Raw genomic sequence first — 27,540 nt, 5'->3', positions numbered from 1 at the left:
TCAAACCCCAACGTTTAAGATTTAATAATTTAATAATACTATATATACTTGCATGAGTTGGAAGAGAGAGAAAAAAAAAAAACTATAGACTCAACAAAAAGTCAAAGGGGGGGGGGTAATAATATCCAAGTCTTTCTTTGATTATTAACCCTACTTGCATGTGCTATTAATTCATTTCACTTTTTCCAGCTGTTTGAATTTTTTTTTTAAAAGAAAATGTTGATTTGAATCTACTTTAGAAATAGGTATTAAAAATTTTCACATTGTTCATCATTAAATTCTAAAAGTATGTATTTTTTGACAAATAATTCATTTAAATCATTAAAATATTTTTCTAGCGGTATATACTATTTCTATAAAAACAAAGTTGAACTCACATATTTTTCTTAATGTCAAAATTAATTTACTACCACTTTAACTAACACATAATATATAAGTTTACTACTTCATCAACATGACACTTCTTTAAATAATTCCTAATTATAGCATAAAATAAATTAAACTTCTAATATTAAAAATTGAAATTGTATTTTTTTTCATTCAAATAAAAGCATATTGGTGACTATATATATATGAGTAATAATTAATAGATAGGTAGACAAAAAAAACGGTTGCCTTATTTAGCATTAATTAATTGTCGCAATAATTAATGAATGCTAAATAAGACAAATTATATCTATATTTTGCTGATTTTTTTTTGTTACCAAATATTTTCGTAATTAATAAAGTTGGGTCATTATTATTCTTGAGCCGTTCGCCCCATAATCCATATATATATGATTTTTGAAAAGTCTTAATTAATAAAATGGAAGGTGCCACCACCACATAACTTTTTATTTTTTGCGTGTATTGACTTTGTCTAACATACCAAACAATTTGAACACCGAATATTTTTTCTTCTTTTGCATATTATATAAATACCAAGACAACACTCCTCGATAATCTCATCAAACAACAAGAAACAAATCAAAATTCAAAGTCCAAAATTGCTGCTTCTACTTCTTCTTCTTCATCTATCAACCTCTACTATATAGCTAGCTAGCTTCATTATTCATTGATCACATTCAATTATTCATCACACATACATGGATCATGGAATTGATGTTCCACCATTTTTTGTTTGTCCAATTTCATTGGAGATCATGAAGGATCCGGTGATTGTATCCACAGGAATCACCTATGATAGAGAGAGCATTGAGAAGTGGTTATTGAAGAACAAGACATGCCCGGTGACCAAGCAAACCCTTGAGATTTTAGACCTAACTCCTAATCACACTCTTAGGAGATTGATTCAAGCATGGTGCACCTTGAATGCTTCTCATGGAGTTGAAAGAATTCCAACACCAAAGCCTCCGGTCAATAAAGAACAGGTATCAAAGCTCATCAAAGATGCTTCTTCTAATCATCAAGATTCTTCATTGCTTTCTCAGTGCCTTATGAGTCTTAAATCGATGGCGGCCGAGAGCGAATCGAACCGGAGATGCATTGAATCAGCTGGAGCTGTTGAGTTCTTAGCTTCAATAATTGTGATGAATCATAGTTATGATTCAATTGAGGTTAGTTCTGATGGAGATGAAGGTTTCGACACGAAATCGGGTGTTTCGGATGAAGCTTTGAGCATACTACACAATCTTCATTTGTCAGAAAATGGTTTGAAGACCTTATTAGGGTTCAAAGATGGAATCTTTGTTGATTCCTTGACAAGGGTCTTGCAAAGAGGAATCTATGAATCAAGGGCTTATGCAGTTTTCTTGTTGAAATCCATGTCCCAAGTTGCAAACCCTAATCAGCTAGTGAATCTTAGAAATGAGTTGTTTGTGGAATTGGTTCAAGTTCTAAAGGATCAAATCTCACAAAAAGCTTCAAAGGAAACACTACAAACCCTAATTGAGATTTGTCCATGGGGAAGAAACCGGATCAAAGCGGTCGAATCCGGGGCGATCCATGTCCTAATTGAGCTTCTTCTCGATTGCAAAGAGAAGAAGCCATGTGAAATGATGATGGTGGTTTTGGATCTTCTATGCCAAACTGCTGATGGAAGAGCTGAGCTTCTCGGCCACGCCGCCGGCGTGGCCGTCGTTTCGAAGAAGATTCTTAGGGTTTCAACAATGGTGAATGATAGGGCTGTGAAGATTTTGCTCTCAATTGCAAGGTACTCAGCAACACAAAGTGTTGTTCAAGAAATGTTGCTAATTGGTGTTGTTGCTAAACTTTGTTTGGTTCTTCAAGTTGATAGTGGAAACAAGGCTAAGGAGAAAGCAAGGGAAATTCTCAAGCTTCATTCTAAGACATGGAGGAATTCTCCTTGTTTACCTACCAATTTTCTTTCAGCTTACCCTACAAATTAGATTCAACTATTAAAGTGTGAAAAAAAAAGAAAAGAAAAAGATTGAGAGTTTATTTTTGACCTACCTTCATTATCAATTTTAATTTTAGTTTTTTTTTTTCTTTGTCCACTCTTTATGTTTTTTATTTGTACAGATATTGTTATTTGAAAAAGAAAAAAAAAATTGGAAATAAAGTTAATAGGTATGGGCATGAAGCAACTTTTGCTCATATCTTATAGGTTAGGAAACATACTTGAATTTATTATGTATTGAATACACATACAATAATACATGGAAATAGTGACACCAAAGGTTTTATCATTTTCATTTTGTTTATTTATGGTTTTTATTACTTCTTTAATTTTCTTAGCCTTTTAGAATGGAAAAATAATGAAGTTATAATATGTTAGCTTAATTTCATGTCTTACTACTTGAAAAAACAAGGATTATAATATAAGTATGGGAGGATTAAACCTTGATATAAATTATAATGATACTTTCGTGTTTGTTTTTTAGTTTAATTTAGAGGGAAATTCAATTTGAGAAGCTAAGTCTGGTGAAGAAGTTTTCAATTAACGAATTAATTGAAGTAAACTTAAGATTTATTGTTGATGTGTTCATTAAAAAAAAAAAAGGCAAAAAGAGCAAGATGGTTATTGTTATTATTATTATACAAGTTGAAAACTTTATTTCACGGACAACATAAGACATACAATTTAGGAAACTTCATGAATCATGATAAGAATAACAAAGCATCTTCAAAGCTTTTGATCATAATCAAGGGGTAAAAACTATTTCGATTAAATTATATATATAATTTCATGCTTGTCTTGTGGGTTTAATTTTGATGGCTTCGTGTCTAGATCTGTTTTGGAAGAGTTTTATTCTTCAACAAATTAAAGTGTGTTTAGATTTGATTAGCTTATTTATTTTTGTATATATATATGTTTGTATTATTTAATTATTTGCTTGTTTATCATTGACATGAAACTACTTATTAAGTTTAAAGATAGAAAGAATCATATAAATGGTTATATTTTTCCACATTTTTTAAGTAAATATTTTTTTAAATTTGTTTGAATATTTTACTTAGACTTTCTTTTTTTTTTCTCTCTTTTTTTGGGTGTGTTATATTGAAATTTTGTTTTTTTAAGTTTAACAAGAATTAAACTTTAAATTTATCGGTTATAGAAATTCTAATATTAATATCATGAAACTAATTCTCTTAAAAAATTTAAACGGATAGAAAAAAATATGTGAATATTTATATATATTTATTTAAAAAAAAAACATGTGAATGTTTAAATCTTGATATAAAATTACTTAAGTATAAATTGATAGAAAAAATTTTATAAATAATTATATCTTTACATGTTTCTTTAACTAAGAATCTCTTTTGAATTTGTTTAATTTTCTTTTTTGTAATATACTAAAATATTTTTTTTAGGTTTAATAAAAATTAAACTCTAAATTTTTCGGTCATAGAAATCTTGATACTAATTTCATAAAATTACTTCTTTAAAAAATTTAAACGAATAAAAAAAACATATGAATGTTTATCTCTCTATAATCCTAAAGCTTTTATCTTTAAATTTTCTATCAAAATTTGAAGTTGAAGATTTTTTTTAGTTTAATAAAAATTAAATTCTAAATTTTTAAGTCACAAAAATTTCAATACCAATTATATATATTAAAGATATAATTATTTTATGTGTTTTTCTCTATCAACGTTAACCTTTGAAAAAAAAATATAAATAATATATTATTCATTTTAATTGCTTCGATAATAATGTAGGACTGGTCCAACTTCATGGCTCCAATTCAATCACTAAGGAAAAAATGTATTATTAGAACATTAAACAACATTTATTAGCTTTAATTGCGGTGGGTTTCTCTTTACAATTTCTTGTAATTCTGATGAATCAGTCACTTTTGATCGTCCTTTAGTATTACAAGGCAGATTATTGATTATTACAATAAGAACCCTAATCATTAATAATTCACCTACCCTTTTGGACCAAGTAATTACCTTGTTCTGTACTGCATCAACTCTCCCAATTAAATTATTGGATATTAAATATATATATACTGATCTATTGCTATTTTTTAAATAATTATTCTTTATTAGTGAAATTGTAATCTAAATTGAAGTATTATTATATTATTATTATTACTATTATTATTATTATTATTATTATTATTATTATTATTATTATTTAAAAATTACTTTGAAGTCACCATTCAAATTTGCATGATGAATTTGACCCATGCGCATGCAAATGAAACAATGATGAGCATGCAATATATGCAAGTGTCATGTAAATTAAATTAAAATAGATAGACGACTTATTTGAGTGCTATAATTATTTTTGTTTGTTTGTTTAGAATTAATCAATTAACCTAACAAGTAATTATGGAGCAGTCGCTTTAACTAATTTATTCCTTTCCTTTGATAGAAGGAGTCATTATTATTATTATTAGGAATGATTACTAATTATAAGTTATGATACACACTATAGACTAATTCAGCTATATATGAAGATTGAAAAGATTTATTCTACTATAGAAACTTTCATGGAGTTGGCAATATTGTTTGATTCCTTAGTAAAATTATACTGTGTGATTTTGCAATTCCACAAAATGATGAATCATTCCATTGCATGCAGCATAACTAACCTAACTCATAGACCAAGCTATATATAGATATATATAATTTCTATCGGAGATATACGTTGTCTCTTCTTGTCTATTTAAATTTTTAGAAAAAATAATTTTATGACATAGTATTAGAGCTCTATACCAATTCTTGATTCATTCTATGTCGATTCTTGGTGAACCTTAAAAATAAAAAAAAAATAACATAAGTGGAGCTAGGTGAAATATTAGAGGGGGCCAAAAATATTTATACAATAAAATAAGACTAAAATAAAATTTTAAAGGGGACTAAACTAAAATTTATATATAATTTACATGTAAAAAATTAAAATTAGGGGGAGCCATTACCCCCTTTTTATGTATGTAGTTTCGCCTTTGCATAAGACAAAAAAAAAGTCCTATATAAAAATCAATCAAATCTAAAAAAACTCTTATTTAAAAAAAATTAAAAAATATAACAATTTATATTACTTTTTCTTATTAACTTTTGAAAATAGTAATTTCATGACACTTTCAATAAACCATAATAAACCGTAACACAAGACATTTTCTCACTAATTAATACGTATCTGAAGTTGTGAACTCATTCAAACTATTTGTTCCTTAATGCATACTATTAGATTGTACTTAGGCCATGGTGTGTGGTGGTAGTAAACAGAAGGTAGATTATTATTTTATTTATTCATGTGTTATAGGATTTGTTAGAACTAATTAATCTCGTTCACATGTTATCATAGAACAATATTATTTACTCAATGCTGTTAAGAATGATAAAGTATATATGTATGTCAATATTTGGGACTGAAATTGAAGTTTTCATTATTTTGTTTTAAAATTGAAATAGAGAGATTATAAAATATAATGCATATTATAAGCTAGAAAAATTCCATCGTAGAAAACTAGAAATTCACATTGACATGGTTATAGTCATTTTTACGTGAAGATGCAAGTTCAACAATGACGGATACATTGTCATGTTGTAGTTTAATTTAAAAAAAAAAATGATTTTGTTTTATAAGGAGCGGTTTGGTTTATTTAAAAGCAGACCAATCCATTTTTCTTTTCATATTACAAATATTCAACTAAAATTGTACCTTAAAGATAAATCAATTTTTTGGTTCAACATAATATAACACACGTTAGTAGTTAAACTTGTATTTTTTCTTGAAAACAATAAAGAAAATTTATAAAAAAATTTATACAAATGTTAAAAATATTATTATTTATGTGCAATGTGATTCTTCTTTTAAGTTTAAATTAAAAAAAGAAAATGATATCATGACTAGGTTACATTGATGTAAGTAGTAACTGTTAGAATATAATTAGGATCAATTAGTATTATTTAGTGAATATTTGTTATAGGAGATTACATTTTTATTATTATGATTCTCTTAATACCTATAAATACATTTTTATATTGTATCATTCTAGATAATTTGAATAGACAACTTGAATACATTCAATAATACACAAATCATTTTTCCAGTTTAGTCTCCTGTTTTTAACATGGTATCAGAGCCATGGTATCCTCCTTGAAAAGGATAGGTTGTTTTCTTTGTGGTGAAATCACCGTAGTTTTTGTATTTTTTTTATGTCTTCTTTTTCTTTTGTCACTCCTTTGATGCTTTTTCACGTTATCGACTAGCCTATTTTCTCTGTCTTGATCAAACACAATTGTCATCCTGTTTACCTATTCTCAGGAAGAAATCATATAGTTTTCGCTCTCTTTCGGCAGTTCCGTCTGCGTTCTGTCAGTTCCGTCTGCGTTCTGTCGTGGCAGTTCCGTCTGCGTTCTCTCGTGGCAGTTCTGTCTGCGTTCTCTCGTGGCAGTTCCGTTTGTGATCTCTTGTGGCAGTTCCGTCTGCGTTTCGTCTATGTTTCCTTGTAGCAATTCCGTCTGTGTTTCCTTCAGACAAGCGGCAGTTCCGTCTGCGCTTCCTTCAGACAAGCGGCGGTTCTATCTGCGCTTCCTTCTGGCAGTTCCATCTACACCCGTTTTATCAGTTTACGCAGTTTTTTTTTCTTTATTTCGTTGTTTTAAATAAGTTTCAAACTCAAGTTGTCACTTCAGTTTGAGGGGATATTAGAATATAATTAGGATCAATTAGTATTATTTAGTATATCTGAATATTTGTTATAGGAAATTGCGTCTTTATTATTATGATTCTCTTAATACCTATAAATACTCTTTTATATTATATCATTCTAGACAACTTGAATACATTCAATAATGTACAAATCATTTTTTTAATTTAATCTTTTTTTCTAACCGTAACAAAGAAAAATTAGTGGCATGAAGAGAGGAGCAAATTAAACGAGGAATCATGAACCCGTGCGGGTCCAGGATGAATGACAAAAATTCTTGTAAACGAATAATGATATACAAGTTATAAAAATGTTTATGTATAAGAAAAGCAAAGCTGATTATTGGAGCATTGCACATGGTAATGTTACCCCTTGGCTTAGCTTCATCCCTCTAAGTTTTGCCGCCCACCACAATATTTTACGCCATCACTTCATGAAATACGCACCTTCATATCAATCTTGAATATTAGATATATGATTTTCTTGAAGGATAAATTATTGGTGATTCCTCATGGAGTTATGTAATATATTATACTTCTTTTTTTATTTTGTCATTTTAGACTAATTAATTTTCTAATGTTATATATATTTATATTTATATGTACACACCCACCGCCCACGGAAACACAAGACTAGTGTCACATTTATTAAAATATAGGGAAAATTATTTAAACTTTTGAAGGAGTTAATATATATATTTTTTATATAAAAATATCGTTTCTAATATTAATATAAGCGAACGCAATAATATGATATTATTTAAATAAATTATTAATTAGCATCGGAAATTCATTGGATTCTCTTTTTGGTCAAAGAAACTTATATTAACCAATCTCATTTTATTAGTCAGATAAATAATAGCCAATCTTATACACACACATAGAAATACTACAATTGAATACTAGAAATTAAGTACACAATTAGTTATAATATGTTTATGTATATTAATATTTTTACATATTTTTTAATAAAATAATTATAATCACAAAATAACCAATTTTTTATAATAGAATAATTAAAATTTTTAATAACAAATAATTAGGTTTTTACGATGAACAGTAAAAATTATTATCCATAATCTGTTTTAACACTATTCATGTTTTAAATATAAATATAAATATAATATAATTATATATTTATAAAATTTGATTATAAATACAAAGACAAAATTATTTTATATTTTTATATGAATACTTGATATTTTATCTCAAACAGTAACCATAAATATAAGAGAATTTCTCTAATAAAGAACAAAATTAGATTAAAAAAATGAAAATTTTTACTAAATACATAAAAAAAATACATTGTATTTTTTTTAACTAAAAGAAATAATCTCTACTCGTAACCACACTCATTACTGTAGCTAATCTTATTAATTAAGGATGGTATTTTATAGACAACAAATCCAATGTATTTTAAATTATACATTAATTTGCATGAACTCGAAATCGATCGTGGGGGCCATTTTCTTGGATCATGGGCTAATTTTTCTGGGATCATGTGTTGCACACTGTTTTATGTTCAAATCTCCATTTTTTTTTATTTCCCTCTAATTATACTTTCAAACTTTGAATATTTCTACACCCACCAAAAACTATATATATTTATTTAAGAAAAAAAAAACTTTAGCGGTTGCCTAAGAGGCCAACTCGCTATGAATATGAAGTGTGTGTGGTTCATGATTCATGAATAATTAACAGTTCATTAAGCGTTGAAGGTCAAATATGTAACATGAACATGACAGGTATATATATTTGAATAGTTATATTTTTTTGACCGAATAATAAAATAATATTAATGATATATACAAAAAGGAGAGACCAGCAGTATCAACTTGCATAGAGTTATTAATTGATTGATGATGAGAGTCACCGGTTAATTGTGAGCATAATTTAATTAGTATTCTGACCCTTATACTTGTCAAAAAGCTAAGGCTTCTGGTAATAATAATTCAACAAAATATTATTTATATATACTAAATCCATAATTAATTATTTAAAATAAAAAACTAAGTGTGATGATGGGTCCATGATATGATATGAAAGTAGGTAATGTTTCAAAGGTTCAAGAAAAGGGCCCAATTGGAATATACTTGTATAGTTGATTCAACTCATTTGATCTTAGAAAAAACAAAAATTGCATGCAAGATTTTGATCTAGTGATTATCATATATATCTTGCAACAAGTGTATTTAAATTCGAGAATTGATTATATTGAATAGTGAATAGAATCTTTAGTATACCTAATAATATAGATCAGAAAAAAAATCTCCATAATATACATGAATCTGAGTGCAAAACGAAGTATATAATCTATTCATAATGCAAAAGAAATAAGTTTTCTCTAATTTGTTTAATTATAATAACATATTAATGTTTATATTAAATTATATTGTTCTTCAACTCTACGAATTAGATAGATCATTCATACTGACACTTCCTAATTTATTATGGCTATATATTAGTCTTTTTCAGAAGAGAGATAAATAATAATGTCATATGGCTTAAATATCATAAGATATTAGTATATATACCACATACCTTTAGAAATAAAAATAACTCATATAATTATCTAAACCTTAGGGAAAAAATGGATATACGTTACTATATTATATTAATCAAAATTATTAGTTGCCACATCATCTAGAGGATGGGAATTGGAGATACTTGAAAATTGTAGCTGGCATTATTATCTAATGGAACTATATCCCTATAAATTATGATGTATTTCTTTCTCAACAAAAAAAAGAAAAGACAAATAGGTCCCTTACCTTTTGTCCCGCAGACATTTTTGTCTCTGACCATTAAAAAATACTTTTAAATTCTTGACCTTCACAAAATTTGGACGGATCAGTCCCTCCGTCTAAATGTTTCCACCAGGGACTGATCCGTCCAAATGCCTCCGTCAGGAACTGATCTGTCCAAGTTTTGTGAAGGTCATGGACTTAAAAGTATTTTTCAATAGTCAGGGATGAAAATGTCCGTAAGGCAAAAGGTTAGGGATTTATTTGTCCTTTTCTCAAAAAAGATAATAATTATATATATATATATATAGAAAAAATTAAACCACTACCACTTTAGTACTAGCTACAACTCTTTGAAGTCAAGGATTGCAGCTAAACATGGGAGAGAAATTAATAATGTATAATATTTTAATTTAGTGTTACTATGTAGCATTATTATTATTATAGCTCAAATTAAAGACTGTATGTATATTTGTTTACAACTTGGAATTATTAGTAATAGTAATAATCCATTCTCTATACATAACTACATATAAATGACAAAGAAAATTAAACAAAGGCAACAATGAAGAAATAATCATACTTTTAATTTTTTTTCCTATCATCACCGATGCCTAGAAAATGAAGAAGCATCATTTGATGATGGCAAATCAAAGGGGCTCCAATTACCAATTAACAAGTCAGCATCATGATGAGCTTCACTCCCAAAAAGTGGTGGATGATGATGATGATGTGTGGCTACTTGATCATGAAAGGCATCATGGTTCACCATTATCATCTCAGGATTGTTATCATTTGACCACATCAAATGTTGATGATGATGATGATGATGTGAGGCTTCTTCATCACCCGGTAATGGTGGCAACTCAAAAGTATTGATACTACAATGCTCAATTGGTCCATCATTGTTATTATTATTATTATCCCTTTGATGATGAATCTCCATAGAAGAGTTGAACTCTTTTAAGTACATTTGATGGTTATTTCCCTCACCAACAAATTTGGGTAGCTCAGGAAGATTTATACATCCATTAAGACCAAACTCTTGATGAGGAGGAAAATTAGTACTACTTGGACCATCTTCTAGAGAAGGATCATCAAAAACTGGTTGCAATAATTGATGATGATGATGATCTTGATTATTGTTATTGTTCTCAACCACCCCATCTCCTGAATTTGGCTTTTGATTGAGGAAATTTGCATAAACTAGGGCAAGGTCAATGTTTGGTCCATCAGCTATCACTGGTGATGAGGATCTATTAGAATGATGATGGCCAATAATAGGGTTAGGGTTAGGGTTATTTGAGGTATGATCATGTGATGGTGATGATGATGAATTCTTGAAATTAAGGCCTTCAAGGGATTGTCTTAGGGTTTTATTACCTCTTCTATTCTTCCGGCAGCCGCCGCCGACCGGAACGTTCCGGAGGGACCCACCTTTTGTCCAGTACCTTCTACAGCCCTTGCAAAAGTACCTTGGTTGAGTTAAGCTGTAGTTGTTGTAGTAGCAAAACTTTGTGTTGGAGGAACCACACCGAGGGCAATTTGGGGATATCTCAACATTAGGCTTCCACACACTCTCCATTGACACTACCTTCTACCTGCATCTGCCTCATCAAAATTCCCTTTTTCTCCCTTACTTTTTGTGTGTTTGTGTGTGTAAGAAAGAGAGGGAGAGAGAGTGAGGGAAATTTCAAGAGAAAATGAAGTGCTAAAAAGTATTGAGATATATATGTAGTATGAATGAAGGTTAAGCTCCCAATGCACATGAATGTAGGGGTTAATTGAGTTTGTTTTTGAATGCACATGAGATCACATAAATGTTATTATTAAAGAATAGTAATGCTACATTTTACACATTCACAAAAAAATAACTAAGATGTTTAACTTCATATAAGGTTGTTATATAGTTAAATAGACAAAGATGATATATTTCAGCATAGGTTAACAAATTAAATTCTTCAAATAATATTGGAGTATAATATTAACATTAGGCTCATGAAGTAGTAGGCACACTCATTCCCTTCTTATTAACCTCCGTTCAAATTTTAGAGAAATAGAAATATTCATATTAAGAGAAATACTTCATTACATTTTTAAAATAAAAAATGTTATTTGTACATAAAATCAGTTATTAATCTATTTGTATATAAATACATGTGTGATTTAATTTATTTTTAATGTATATTTGTATTACCATATATATTTTATACTGATAACTGATTTTAGTGTACATGTAACATAATCGTTTCAAATTAAATGACTCATTCTTATTAAAGGTGTATAGAAATTTGGAACAATAATAATGTTATATTTATAAGAAAGTATCTATCTATCTATCTCATCTATGGAATATAAAATCATGGTGCTTGTTATGTGAAAAAAAAAAAAATTGACATTGGAAATGAATATGAAGTGATGCACATGAAGATGCATGGGGTATGTCAGCCTGGTATAATGTGCATGTCATGCCCCGTAGGCTGATGGACAGTGTCGGTGTTTATCACACGTGGCATGTTGGAATTGGTGGATATGAGGGTGATTGAGGAAGCAACTACCTCGGTAAAAAGATCTTAGGTTTCTTTCAACACCAGACAGCACACCACAAATATATGACTGAGAAAAGAATAAGAATAAGAATAAGAATAAGTAGCAGCAGTGCAGCACTAGCTACCACATTTCTCTACAATAAAGGTAACATTCAAACCCTATATACATTTTATAAGAGAATAATTTCGTAACTAGACATAAAGATTTTAGCTTAGATATGATTATTCAGTTATTATCTGTTAAAATTCCGAAAGGTATTGTTACTTGAATATTTATATTTGATTTGGATATAATTATTTTTGATAAAAAATAATATAGAAAGATTTTAGTCTTACGAGTTTCTTAAGGTAGTAACTACCAATTCATTCATTTATTTATTTATTTATTTATTTACATTAGCAGTGTGATTATATTAAAATTCGTCAATTGAGAATTAAAATTATCCCCTCCTAAAAGCTATTTGGTATAAGAAAAAGAAAATTAAACGAGACACAAATTTAAATAAGGTATATAAATTAAGTTATCTTAAAAGAATATTTATTTATTAACATTCATTGCCATTTGCATTTTTATATATTAATATGCGTAATTATATTATATTGACATTACAATTAGGAATATTGATGAAAATCTTAGTTACATGATCCGAGAAGCCCATGATCCAAGAAATAAGAGTCAATGCAAAGTTTATAGTGATCCTTGAAGAGACATTCTTTCTTCAGAAAAATGCTTACTTAATTCCCATATAATAATCCCATGTGCTTTTCTTTCTTGAACAAGAGACACAGACCAATACTTTGCCTAATCCAAAGTACTTGTTTAGACAAGTGAAGCAAAAGAACCATCATTATTGCTTCATTGTTGTCAAAATATAATGTAGGATGGGGAAAAAACAATATCATAACAATAGGAAGCATTTATTTCACTCAATTTATATCATAACAAAAATTGCAAGAATTTAGCAAATTGTTGTCATTAACCAGGTAAATATGTCAGAGTCAAATCCAAAAAGGAAAAAGAAGGAATAAGGATGATATAATTTGCTATCAAATATTGTTGACTTATGTGATTATTCTTTGTGTATTATATAATTCCTCCCAAAGATATTTAAGAGATTGAGTGAAATGTATAATTAAAAATTAACAATAAATCACATTAATTACACACCACTTGAGCTACACACTCCATGGAATGATTATCTTTCCAAATCTTCAATATATTTAAGCCATTAAAATTTTAAAGCAAAGAAAAATCCACCATAAGAAAATATCAACTAATCTTTAGCGAGTTAATATACTAATGATCTTCAAAAATAATATACTAATGAAGATTAGCATAGAGAACTTGTAGCTCAATTAACAATGGCCAATCTAACTAACGAATTTTCCCAATAAAATTAGCACTTAAACTTGAATATAATTTAGTAAAAGGAGAAGGAAATAACTATACACATTGTAAGGAAATGATATCAAGAACTAATAATGCAACTGTACAATAGAAGTACAACAGCACCATGATTGCGCCACAAATCAACATAAGGACCATTGGCGCATTGACTAAGAAGTTAAAGGCACGTTAATAAAGTACATATTAACACAAAATTTCAATGGCTGAGGCACAAACATCAGCACAAGCTCATTAGTAATCAATAATGAAGAACATTTACAGATAAGAATAGTGCAAGAAATCATGCTTCTTTAGTTCTACTTTGCCATCACGCTGCTACAGCTGGCCCAGTCTTTCCTGCAGAAGAAAAGAAACCAATTTGAATGCTGATAAATAATTTTGGTTTAATTGCATTCTGTCCCCATCATTATAAGGCATGTGCAATTTAACCCCCTCTCCCCAAACCTTTAAAAAAAGTGCAACTCGTGTCGCGAACACATACTCGAGGTTTAGGGATCTTATAGTTCTAATATGGTAATACCCAAAAAAGGACTAAATCTTGTTACCTGTAACATCTGCATTAACTTCGGATGCTGCTCCAAAAGTTGGCAAAGTTTGTCGCGGTCACTCAACAAAGACTGCCAAGTCAAAAGAGTAAGATGGTAAGAATAAAAAGATAAATCAAGTTTATATATCAGCATCATCAATAGAAAGTAGTGTGTGACGTGTGCTCGAAAACAAGAACAATAGTAAGAAAGAACACCATGCATAGCAAATACCTGAATTGCTTCCGGCGATTTGAAATACTCGTGTAATGACATTCCAGGATCTGACTGCTGCTGTGCTTGAGCATCGCGGTGTTGAGTAAATTCAGCTGGCTGATGCTGCTGCTGTGGTGCATGTGGAAACTCTTGGTGCTGGTTTTGATAATAAGTCTGTATCGACGAAACCTGAGACTGCTGCAGCATCTGTAATTGATGCATTTGAACATTGGTTGGCATTGGCATCCCTTGCTCCAACTGCTGTAAAGCTTGAACAGGTGGCCTAAGGAGTTGCTGAGGTGGTTGTGGAGGGCGTGGAAGCTGAGGAGGCTGCAACGGCTGCAATTGAGTAACAGCATGCATTGATGAAAAGGAAGCTGCAGGAACAGAGACGCTTTGCAAGATGCTTGGCTGGTTCTCACTCTGTTGATGACTTGGGCTGTTACCATAAGGGTTTAATGGCATAGAAGCTGGCCTATTGAATCCCAAAGGCAGCATCATAGGGTTTGGTGGATAGGGCGACGATCTGGCACCCAAAGGTGCATTGGAGGCCTGGGGAAGTTCAGCGGTACCAATACTTGTCTGACCATATGCGGAGGAGGTTTTAACGGATGGTAAATTATATGGGCTAGATGCAAAAGGAGGAGGTGTGGGCGGAAGTGGGGGAGCAAGTCGATTAGGTCCTCCAGGAGAAGAAACAGAAGTCCTAGAATACTTCATATCTGGTATCGGAACAGAAGGTCCTGATGATGTTGAAGTTGAACCATTGTTGAATGGAGATGAATAATCCGTCTGAACCTAAAGAATCATAACAATGATATGATAAACATGAAGGGTAAAAGAAAGAGAAATTCAAAACACCAAAGCGGATGCCAGAAATAGACAAAAATAAGGGATGCAAAGTTCCTCACTTGGAATGCCACTGGACGCTGTGTGCCTGCAGGAGAATTAACAAATGGGGACGACTGTCCAGGAACAGAATCTGGAGCATGTGATATAACGGGCGAGATTGTTGGTGGTGGTGGCATGGGTGGTAGAGGTGGTTGGTTAGGCAAAAACCTCTGATCATACAGTCCTTGAGAACCTGAAGCATTACCGCCATGTTGTGGGCTGTTCTTCATGAAGAAATTCTGGGAAGCCATCCTTGAATCGGCTGGTAATTGCAGAGGTGATATGGATGGATTATTATAAAGTGGCCCCGGAAAACCAGAACTGTGTGCCATTGAAGAATCATATCCGCCAGATGACTTGGCTGGAACAACATTCTTTAGGTCGTCGGACTGCTCAACATACTTCCTGTCTGAAGAAACACTAGATTCGCGAGCTAAAATATCAGGGCGAGAAACAGACATCTTTGAAGAAAATTCACTTTGGCCATTTTCATCCACATTAGATCCTAACGGGGTACCCATACGAGAAAATTGACTACTATCAACAGCGTCGCTTTCTGTCTCTTCAACGATCGAGTGAGGAGAACTCTGCTCAACAATAACAGGGGCAGCCTGTGGTAAGTCATCATCAGGTTGAGGGAATGGCAATTTGTCGTCATGCTCGGATTCCTCCACCTCAAAAACTATATCAAGCTCTTGAAGATCATCGTTAAGATCAGTCTTTAATTGCTTGGATTTGTTTAACTTTTCCCCATCTGCAGGTTTAACAGGAGATGCATTTTTCAGATGTCCCACAGCCTCTCCCACTACTGCTGCAGAAGGGTTTTGGCGTTCCCTTTGCCTTGCCATGAATTCATCTACATGAATTGATGGAGGTCTTCCGCCAGTTGATCCTGCTCGTGGCACCGCTATTACATTAGTAACCCCATCAACATTCCTCTCTCTGGCCACGTAGTCATCCACATGCATAGATGGGGGTCTACTGGTATTCGGCTTGCGCTGTCGGAAGGCATCCCTACGTGTAGGACCTGAAGGAACATTAGACTGTGATACACCACGTGAAAATGTACTTTGAGAAGAGTTATCAGCCTGGAAACTTTCTCCTCTGGCACGCCTTACTGGCCCATCCATGGATGAGATTTTCCTTTTAGTTGCAAGGTTTGTCTGCGTTAATCTATCAGGTAATGTTTCCGGACATTCCCAGAGGAATTTGTCCCCAAGTCCTCCATTGTATAGATGATCATCAATCATTTCAACACTGTTCTCTAGCATTTGACGTGTCTCTGCAAAACTTAAAGCATCATTTTGGGGCAAAACAAGTTCATCCACCACCATGGAACTTGCTGATCTTTGCAATACTGATGACAATGACTTAACCAGTTCGGAAACCTTAACATCACAGATGAACAGCAACCATTAAAAAAATGAATCCAGGTTAAAAACTGAGATGGGAAGGTCTACGTGAATAGATAGTAGATTGATACCTGATAGAGTGGAATTTGCAAGTGAGGCGTAACTAAACCGTCATCCATAGCAACCTTCGAACTTAACAAAGTACCAAATTCAAGAATGTAATTAATATTTTCTTCAGGAAAATCGGCTGATCTTGTCATATCATCAGAAAGCCCATAGAGGTACTTCAACACGGCAACTCTCTCCGCATTCAAACTAAGCAACAAAGTAACTATAAGTTTATTCTTCCATATTATCCCATACAAAAACAGTGACTCTGGCTTGAGCAATGTAAATAACAAGCATCCAAGATATGAATATCTAATAAATAAACACCTACATCATTTGCTAAACACCAGGAGACCGCAAATATGAGAATAGGCCGATTCCCAATGTCCTTTAACATATTTATGTTTTCAATAATTCAAACTTTTGGATATCAACATATACACACAACTGATCAAAAAATTTCAATTGCAACCCAAATTTAGTCTTTAGTCAATCAAACCAAACACTATCTCCTGCAAACCATCAGTGACACATTCTTTACAAAAAAAAAAAACGGAAACCAATGGTCAAATAACAAGGCTTTAATTATTTCAATTTTCAACTGCTACATTCTTGAGTTACATTAACTTAGAATTCGATTGATACAAGCATAGAAGTTTTTTACAAAATTAATTGCAAATGATCACAAACGTATAAGTAATCAGAAGCAGCAATCAGAAACGGGGGGGAAAAATCTTACCTGTCTCCTTCAATGCAAAACTGCAGAGACCCAAGAGATAGCATATAAACACCATCAACAGCACCAGTTGACAAATCATCCTTTGTGTTGATTGATCTCAACAACTTCATCCAACAGCTTAGTAATGGGGGGCGTTTTTTCCATTCTGCAACACTATGATCATTACAATTCACAACATTATCATCATTGCGCGATTCAAGTTCATGAGCTTGAGAGTGGATGCCAGAAAGAGAAGCTCCAATTGCCATTTGACCTTGAGTACAAGAAGCTAATTCTTTGAAAGCTGTAAGACAAGCCAGTAACTCTTTTCCAACAGGCAGGACCTTCAAACAACAGAATGAACTTAGCATCAACGAAGCAACAAAAGCAAACAACATTTTAAGCTATATAATTCTGCAGAAGGTCAAGCACTTCTTTATATGAAGAGAACAAGGATCTCATCATCAATACAGAAATTATAACATATTTACAAGTATATATCAAAAGGATCAAAGTCTCACCTCACAGCCCTTCAAAAGGTAACGTAATATCAAGGCACAATCAACATCGCTCAATTTTCCACAACTTTTACTGCCAAACAACCAGAAACTTTGTTACTTAACAGCCAACAACGAGTAGAATTTAAGAAACAAGAAAATACAGTACTCACATGTCATGCCTTCGTGGGTGATGACGAGGAGCTTCAGAATGAAAAAGAAGCATAATAAACTTGAATACTGGGAAACAACAACTAAACGAATTAAAATTGCACTTTGCAGAACTACTATCCAGAGTCTGCCTTATATCGGCATCAACACTAACAAAACATCTCTCCAATACTTTGGTTATAATCTGAAGGGTGCCCTCCCTCAATAATAGGCCCTAAAATAGAAAAAATGGATATCAGATGCATATTATGTAAAATTGAATCACCAATAGTTAGCAATACCAAAACAATGATCCTGATGAAAATAAGAAGGAAATACAAAGAAAAATATAGTAAAATAAATCACTGACCTTGCCAAATGGATGCTCCAATAGACTGACAAGAAAATCAAGGAGCCTCAAAACCTGAAAATAGTGTAGAAATAGACAGTATAACATCAAAATAGAAAACATACTAATCGTATAAAAAAACTAGATGAACTATGAACCAAACTGGGGGGCAAACATCAAGGAATCCTTACCTTAAATGCATCGGTATCAGATGGAGAGGATGATTCGGAAATATGGTGATTAATTGATGACAATACTGGGCGTATTAGCCGAGACGCATAATCTGGATTTTGGCATGCAATGCGAGTTACAAAGACGCGCAATAGATCTTGAATGACCACTAATGCCTGTCAAGGAAACAGAACGACACAAGAAAACGAGCACTTACATAAACTCACCATCATATCTCACCGCCAGATAAAAGATGGAAGAAAATTAAAATTCATAACATTGCCATATCGGCAGAAAGTACATACAGAAACAGCATAATGCTGTATAATCTCAGCAATTTCATCAATGTGATGTCCAAATTGGCAAACCAGCTTCTCAAGGTGTGCAGGTTCCAGATACCAGTTGACATGTCTCTCCTTCTGGGGCCCAAATAGGGTTCCAACAGACAACATTCTTCGTGCACTCAACAAAGGCATTCCACTAGTCCAAAGCCACATATTCTCCTCAGGGAATAAATCACTCTTGCAATAGGAAACATATAAGAAGAGATAAATAAATTTTACGTTCAATGATGTTATTGTTTGCAGTTCAAATAATTAACTATGAGCACTGAAGTTCCCTCTCAGACATGATGAGCCGGTTGGAAAGCAGCAGTTCATTCAAGCTTGTATTTTTTGTATTTCTGTAGTTCTGGGAGGAATTCTTTTCCTCCACTCTTTTATATTGTTCTCTCAATACCTTAATGAAACTATTTCCTTTGTTATTAATTAAAAAAAAAAACAATAAAACAAAATAAAATATTTATGGGCACTGAAATGAGAAGTGTTACACGGAACATGTAAAGAAAAGAAACACTTTGAATGAAATGAACATACCAAAAGATAGAGCAAACTACATGTTTCCTTTGGACCAAGAGTCAACACTGAACTAGCTTGGACGCTCGTGAGAAGGGTGTGAAAAAGACCTGGACTCCATCCATATACCGGCCAAAAGGCAAGGGTAGACGCAATAAGATGACAGACAGCTCCATAACCAATAGCATAATTAGGATATGGAGATGACAAGTCTGCTGCACAAGCAGCTAGCTTGGGGCTGCAACCAGAAGAATTTGATCAACTTAAAGATAGCATGACCCCACAACAGATGCAAATAGAAAGGAAGCTGACAATACCTGATTTCTCTGTGTAATCGTAAAAGAGCATTCATTAGTTTTGTATTACGGTGCTGCTCCTTTGCTTCCTATAAAATTGCAAACAAAATCCATCAAGAATACTGACTAATAACTAACAATACACAAGGCACTGCTACTCCATCAGACAAAACAAGGACGAAACAATGTTTGATCAAAGTATCATACCTAAGAGGGTAAAACACAATGTCATAAAAAACAATCAATGAATAAAACAAATGTGATACAAAGACAAGCACCACATATAAGACAACATTCTAATTTTGATATATATTACATCAGCATTGTAACAAACATCAAAGTTTGGTCTCATCCATTTGAAAATCAAAATTCAAAAGGTTGTAAATGATACATATAATTCCAGAAGCATAATGGAAGGTATTCAATATCCAGCAATAACTGCAGGTACCATTGTCCACAACCTATTCTTATCCTTTGATAATCCCAGCCAAGGCAAAGAAAATTACACATAAAGGCAAGTAATAAAACAAAAACTCACTCAAACAATTCAATACCTTCCCACAAATTGAGCATAGTACTTAGTACATATTCCTAGCAAGAAACTCAGAGACCCCACTAAGCTAAAGCTGCATGTATGCTCAAGATGCAATCCCCAATCAACAGTTCAACACGCAATAACCAATGTAAAACCTTGAAAATAATTAAAGTTCTTAAGGCAATTTCTTGGTCAGTAACAGTTGGATACATAACATGCTCACATTTTAAACATAAATAACTCCAAGTTTCTGACAGAATAGTGACTACATAAAAACTAGTATAGAGAGAAGAGATGGGACATCTAAAAGTCACACCTGTAATTTCTGTAGGAGTTCGATCAGTAGCATCAGAGAAGGAACCAAAAGATCAACTATGCTAAGCTCACGATTACGTTCCAATAGTAAATCAGATGTAGCATTGCATTCTGTACCCTCATCTACAAGGTAATCTGTTCAGAAGAAAGGAAAATTACATGGAGCAACTTTGGAAAGAGTAGAAAGAAAAGATACAGATATAATTTTTTTAAGAATGCAAGAACTAAGAGGAAGAGGTAGATATTAAACGAAACAAGAAACAAAAATAACTGAAAATGTAGTAGGGTATGGAGCAAGAGCAAGGCACACAATTCTTTTAGAGGGTTGTCTCTCAAGTATGCTAACATAATCATATAAGCAACTTCAAATATTGAGCATTGTAATTGACTTTACCATAACTGTTTGAGGATCTCTCCAGCATGAATCTGCAGTTCACTAAAATAGCAAAGATAACTATTACAGCACCTTCATCATAGAGAGTTGCAGCAACAGTCTGCACAAGTCAAAACTACTTTAGGAAAGCATTAACTATTATCAGTGAAACAATTCAAAATAGACTGTAACATACAGGGTTCTCAGAAATGGAAGATAAAATCCTGAGTGCCGTTGTCAATTGCGCCAACGAAGAATCTCGAAGAGTAACACCATCAAAAGATTTTTCAGATATAAACTTCCCCAGATTCTCCATAACATTAATCTCAGAGCCAATGGAAGACTCTCCAACAACATTTTCAACATCAGTTAGATCTGACACTAGGATGCTAGTTGAAGTCAACTGGGCATCCCCTCCAGAAGCCAATACAGCAGCATAGCGTAGGAGACCAATACCCCCATGTTTATGGTATACTACACCAGCATCTATCCATTCCACTAGCCGTGAGGGAGCATCTTTTCTGTTGGACCCTGGAGAGGAGGAATGCAAAGCCCTATGAAGCTCCATGGCATGTCCAATCCAAGAACCTAAAGATGATGCTGTAGAATCTGTAACAATGACTTCAATAATCTCCGCAGCTGAGTGAATTAATGTCAGATTTACTGGCGATGATCCTGAATTCAACAGAGTGAGAACAAGCAGGTCAGATCACTAAAAAGGGGAGGGGAAAAAATCAGCAAATAATGTGCATAAGGAAGAATGAGACTACAATTGAGTGAATTGGATATTTACCACTGTTTTTTACAACAGATTCAGTTTCCTTTACAGAACTCAGTGCTTCAATCAACAAAGAAATAGCCTACAAAAAACCAAAGAAACAGTCATCCTATAAAAAAGTGCCTGAAAACAAGCAAGATTTCATATGCTACAACATCTAAATATCACAAACAATAAAACTCTAGGTACCTATATAACAGAACTTGCCACTAACAGTATTAACAACTAACGTCAATAACTACAATCTAGCATTGATCTAATGGACAAATAAACATATTCGGTATATCATAGATAAAACTGAAACCTATGAAAAACTTCAGAAACCTTTGGGTAGAAGTACAATTACAAAAAACACTTCCTTTAGATGACAGGGAGGGGAGCCAAACATGTGCATTTCTACACCTTTTCCTTCGTATACTATTCTCATGTCAGAGAAAGGTGCAAAAAACAATACACTTCCTGATACTGTATTTTGTGGATTGTTAGAGGATAAGTAAACCATACCTCAGGGAAATTTGCCAAAGCCAACAAAGCCTGCCGTCCACAATCAGACCTACAACCATCCGCATATTTCAATCAGACCTTGTTTAAAATACTTAAGATTCAATTCAGACAAGGAAAGGGCAATGTCAACCTTGACAGAGCAGAGAGTTCCCACACAACCCATAAGAACTCTTCTGACTGAGGATTTGAAGAAAGCAAAGAATCAATGGCTTTAACCTGACCAATTATAAAAATTGTCACAGATACAAATCAGTAATCAAAACATCGATGGGGGAATGGGAGCAGCAGAATGAGGAGGGAGAAGGTAAAACATAGACGGAGTTGTTTGAGAGAGAACAACTGACCACTTTTAAATGCATCCCCACTATCATTCCTATCTCCAGTGGACTACAAAAGAAACCCTTTGAAATCAAAACGGAAGCATATCGAAGAGGAACGCAATCTTCCTTGTTGCCACGATGACCACCCCTGAGGGCATGGATTAAAGTACTAGAAAGTTCAGGATCCTGTAATAGATATATCAAGCCTACAATGGAGCAGAAAGTTAGTCAAGTTACTTGATATTTTGTTTCCATTGTGATAATGGATCCAACAATGTGTGTCTTATACATGCATGAGAATTTTAAATTGATACTAATTATAGCCAACCTGAACGGCAAAAAAGTAATGAAAGTATCACAGCCTCAACTGAAGAGGTAACATCCATGAATATTTCCATGACATGTCCCTTTTCTGTGCGCAATACAGATGATGACAACAGTGCAGTTGATAAAGAAACAAAACCCCGCTCCTGCATCCAGGAAAACATGTAAATACAGATATTATGAGCACGAGTACAAATAATTGAGCGATGTTAAAAAAAATAATTAAAAAAACTCTATGCAAAACATGAGTACATAAAACTTTCGGCAGCTTCTCGTCAAAGTTAAGTGGAATACCTTCAAAAGTCCCAATAAATGCGAGTCAATATCCCAATCTGCAAAGCAACAACTTGAAGAGTTGATCAAGGCAGAAGTTGTTTTATATGATAGTAATCCATCTGTTTGACCAAAAATCATTGATCTGCTTGCACAGGCCAGTGGAGAAGGATCTTCAATTGGACCACGTGAATTTATCAATTTCTGTATTGGTACTTGTCAATAAATATTAACAAGGAATTTTATTTCAAGATGCAGATTATTGCTCAAAGAATAAAGCTGTCTAAGTTGCAAGGAAGAAGTAAAACAAAATCATGTGCACTATTCATTTAGAATGCTACAAATACCACAATCAATTGAATTAAACTGACCAGGAGCTTTCTGAGGAAAATTTCAGCAGAGGTGAGCATATTCAATGTAACATCTGTAACCCTACCAGCCGTACTGATGTTTTCCAGCACAGACAGAACTGCAGACTGGCGAAGATCAAATTACCACATGATAATAATGAAGTTCTGAACGCAAAAACAAAAGACAAAAACTAGAAGTTTCCAGACCAAGCACATACAGAGAAAGCAATACCTCATATCTTGAAGTAACTTCATAAAAGCGTAAGCGATGAAGCAAATAGGTCGCAAGAGAAGCAACATCATGACGAGGTTTGGACAGTATCAACTTTAACAATTGGCTATAACCTTCACTGGTTCCAGACGGAATATTTTCATCTTCCCGAGGCCACCAACCTAAGAAACCTTCACATCCAACTGAAAACCTAGCGGCCCGCTCCACAACACCAAGAAGCAGGAGCATGATAGTAGTAGAGTTTTGCCCATCCTTAGAGAAAAATTTTGCAAGCTGTTCCATTCCCCCACTATTAACAAAATGAAAGCAGCTCTCCCTACCAGAGCATAGCAAATGAGCCATGCTCAATCCTAACAGGGTATGCTCACTCTGCAGTAAAGTATATGGAAAAATAAGATTCCAGGAATAAATAAAGAAGGTATGCAAGGAGAGCGGAAGAAAAATAACATGAGTGAAAAGATTTCTTTTTGTCTTAGAATGTGAGAAGAAAATGGTACGTCACCCGAGATACAAAGTGATCTCCCGTAAGCAAAGATTGCCTTTTAAACTGAAAGTAATGATTAAACATATCTACCAACACTTTGGAATCAGAAATTTCAGTTCCCATTTCAAGGCCATTGCCCTCTGCTGAATATTCGGAAGATTCACTCCCTATTTTTTGCTGAAGAACCTTATAAACCTCAAGAAGTTCTTTTCTTGCCTCATTGACAACACCGTGCAACTCTTCAAACTTATCAGGTCTATTTCGTGTCTGATATCTCCCACTGATTGATTCACATATGTCACTAGAAATGTAAGAAGCGATTGCTGATACTACAGTACTTACAACCTTATGTCCAGCATCCCCAAGCTCAGAAAACTCTAAAATCTTTAACATCAACTGTAGAAACAGTTTGACTTCAACAGAAATATCTGCTGCGGGAACTGGGATGGACAATACATTCAAAGAACTTGAATCTTCAATAGTAAAATTAGTAGGATGTAATGCAACTGGAAGGTCTTCAAGCTTTCCCTCCTCAGAATCAGCCAGATCAGTCAATGCATTGTCACCAAACTCAATGTTAAACTGGCCCAGGTCCTCAGCTGTGTTACCATATATAACCAAGCTCAAACTGCGGTAGCTACCCCTAACAACTAGATGACTAGTAACAACAGCCTGAGCAAAAGAAAACAGTAATGAAGCAGTAATTTCAGCATAAATGTTTTCAATAGAAAAACAATTATGGTGCAAGATTGCAAGCTTGGGCAAATCACTAACATGTATCAGGAGACCAATTCATCAGTATAAAATATTCAAAAGTTAAAGAAAACCACTGATTATGCATATACATATATCAAAAGAAAACAAGTTAGCCATGATTACCAAATCTTAAATCAATAATCAAATTTGTACATTAATATTAATCAGTAAAACTTATGTGTTGAATATTTTGTTAGCTTTCTTTCTTTATGTCTTCTTTTCCTAGTTCTTTTTTTTTTTACTTTGTTTTCTTCTTCTTCTTTCTCTAAAATAAATATATATATATATTTTGTATTGTTCATCTTCCTTTCTCTAAAATATATATATAAAGAGAGGATAATGTGGAAACGAGGATCAGTCATCATTAAATAGATACACAAGACATAGTTAAAACCTAAAGTATTAACTGTATAAAAATGAATGTCAATCCCTATTACATATGAACGTCAATAAAGGAATACCATTAAATGAAACATGTGTTGAGCATCAAATGGAAACAGTAACCTATCCTATACAAAATCAATAGTAGGAAAGGCATAATTAAAAACCCTAGAATTACTTCCAACCAAATATACCAAAGCACCACAACAAAACTAAGGACTGGCATAGAATTATTAGATTCCTTATGCAAGCCAAAACCACTAATTTACCCAGTGAGTGCAAAGCTGGAAACTAATGCAGGTCCATAGGTCAAACCCATGATTCTCCAAATATTTTCTTAGATTTTTTAGCTCTCTTTAGACCATAGAAAATAATTTTGAGCTAGAAGTTTATCTCGGAGTGCAATATTGGGAGCTACTATGTTTTTTAATATCTACTTGTAAATAGTAAATCGAAGATATAAGAATTGCATAGTGAAAATAGCATATAAAATAAACGAGAGAGGAAACAAGAGATAACAGCATTATGTGCAACAGAGATAGCCAGAAGCTTATTGAATATTAAATCTTCAAACAGTCGGAGGAATCAGAAACTGGATATTGTTAATAACAGCAAGAACATATGTAAAATGCAATAATTACCTCTACTTCCAACACATTTGATGAAGAGTGTGAATAGAGAAAAGGCTGACAAAGTCTTCTGAACCTTGTCTCTCCCTCACAGTGAACAAACACCTCTATCGCAAACGAAGGAGGTAAAGTGGCTCTGGTATAAGAAAGATATGATATTGCCAGCACTTAGTAATTGATTTCAAAATCTATTAATCTACGTCATAAAAAATCATAAATACAACCAACCCTTGGGAGTAACCAAATAAACAAACACTTTCACTACATTAGAGAAGTGCAAGGCATGAACAGGCATCCACAATCAATGTTAAATTTTCATCTTCAGATTAATTGTTACTATGCTTAACATGTTATAAGAATGCAAATCATTATCTGACATGTCTAATGTAGTGGAGGTTACAAGAAGTTCACATATCGTTAAACAACCATTTTAGTGCCTAAAAGATACTATTCAAAAACTTTTCACGTTTTAAATAATGATCTGAGAATCATCAAGCACGTATATATAGTAGTCTTCAAATCACTTCAAGCAACTAAACGAAAGCAAATGCACCAAAAAAGAGGGGAAACACATACCCAACAAGTGCTACTGATTGGGCAACTGATGAAGCACTCTGTTCTAGGAACTCACAAGCAGTGATGACAATGGGCTCTGAGAAAATCACCTGCAAGGAACAATTTTTATTGAAACCCATAAAAAAAATTTACCTAGTAAACACTCATCTCGAAGTTCATTGTAGCTAAAGCTTGAAATTGAAGAGCAGTAAGTAACTACCACCAAACCAAGCTCCAAGCTTTACCAAATTTTTCATTAAAAATTTTCACCTTAACACTGCAATTGAAAACAAACAATATGGACTGAGCAGAATGTGGGCATTTTACCTCGTCGACGTACTCATCGAGCTGAGGGTGAACGAAGGTCTGAGCGAAGAGGACGCATGGTTCGGGTCGACCCATTTGGCAGCTTCAGCGTTGGGGATTAGGGTTCGAGAGTGGGATCATGCGCGTTGAATTTGATAAATTTTTGAATTTCTAGGGTTTATGGTTATGGAGCCTCTTCTTCTAACTCTTTCTCTTCTCACTTGAAACGCAGAATGGAGATTCGTTTTAATTCTTTCAGAGGCGCGTCACCGACCTCTGATTGAACAGGGATGTCACTTGTTAAGCTTTGGAGAGGGAAAGGGACTTTTATGGCATTTCAACTCTCCTTTTTACCTCCCAACAAATTATAGCAATTTAATCATTTTATTATTCTCTATTTTTTTAATTCAATGAATAGTGATTTTTTTATATTGTTATTTTAAATTATTCTAACCAAAAAATTGTGAAATATTAAAAGAGTAAAAATATATTAATTCAAAATATTTTATTAAGTATTTATTTTTATTAAGAT

General features: G+C 33.0%; 2 protein-coding genes and 1 pseudogene across 3 annotated transcripts; 1 reads left to right on the top strand and 2 right to left on the bottom strand.

Moving 5' to 3' along the window:
• The first annotated feature begins 946 nt into the window (after nt 1-946).
• Nucleotides 947-2,648, top strand: LOC107626337 (E3 ubiquitin-protein ligase PUB23 pseudogene; annotated as a pseudogene). Its single transcript, XR_015905022.1, has one exon. The product of XR_015905022.1 is annotated as an E3 ubiquitin-protein ligase PUB23 pseudogene (transcript).
• A 7,766-nt stretch (nt 2,649-10,414) lies between these two features.
• LOC107628036 (Dof-type zinc finger DNA-binding family protein) lies at nt 10,415-11,450 on the bottom strand. Its single transcript, XM_016330840.3, has one exon. The coding sequence runs from the start codon at nt 11,393-11,395 to the stop codon at nt 10,415-10,417; it is 981 nt and encodes a 326-aa protein (XP_016186326.1). The 5' UTR covers nt 11,396-11,450.
• A 2,362-nt stretch (nt 11,451-13,812) lies between these two features.
• Nucleotides 13,813-27,307, bottom strand: EMB2016 (mRNA methyltransferase EMB2016). The gene is made up of 28 exons (XM_016329199.3): nt 27,030-27,307; nt 26,724-26,812; nt 26,160-26,283; nt 24,400-25,053; nt 23,898-24,266; nt 23,687-23,791; nt 23,337-23,519; nt 23,047-23,188; nt 22,743-22,924; nt 22,529-22,614; nt 22,399-22,447; nt 21,910-21,976; nt 21,313-21,791; nt 21,138-21,237; nt 20,745-20,878; nt 19,915-19,982; nt 19,619-19,835; nt 19,049-19,264; nt 18,764-18,919; nt 18,594-18,647; nt 18,247-18,458; nt 18,098-18,167; nt 17,598-17,920; nt 16,882-17,065; nt 15,419-16,786; nt 14,526-15,305; nt 14,313-14,384; nt 13,813-14,103 (listed from the first exon to the last, which is right to left on the bottom strand). Exons 1-28 carry the CDS (start codon nt 27,102-27,104, stop codon nt 14,083-14,085), a joined length of 6,579 nt encoding a protein of 2,192 aa, XP_016184685.1. The 5' UTR covers nt 27,105-27,307; the 3' UTR covers nt 13,813-14,082.
• Nucleotides 27,308-27,540: the final 233 nt, after the last annotated feature.

This window comes from Arachis ipaensis, chromosome B2 (genome assembly GCF_059453495.1).
Source record: "Arachis ipaensis isolate K30076 ecotype BB chromosome B2, ASM5945349v1, whole genome shotgun sequence".
Classification (NCBI taxonomy): Eukaryota; Viridiplantae; Streptophyta; class Magnoliopsida; order Fabales; family Fabaceae; genus Arachis; species Arachis ipaensis.
This window is presented reverse-complemented; position numbering and strand designations above follow the sequence as displayed.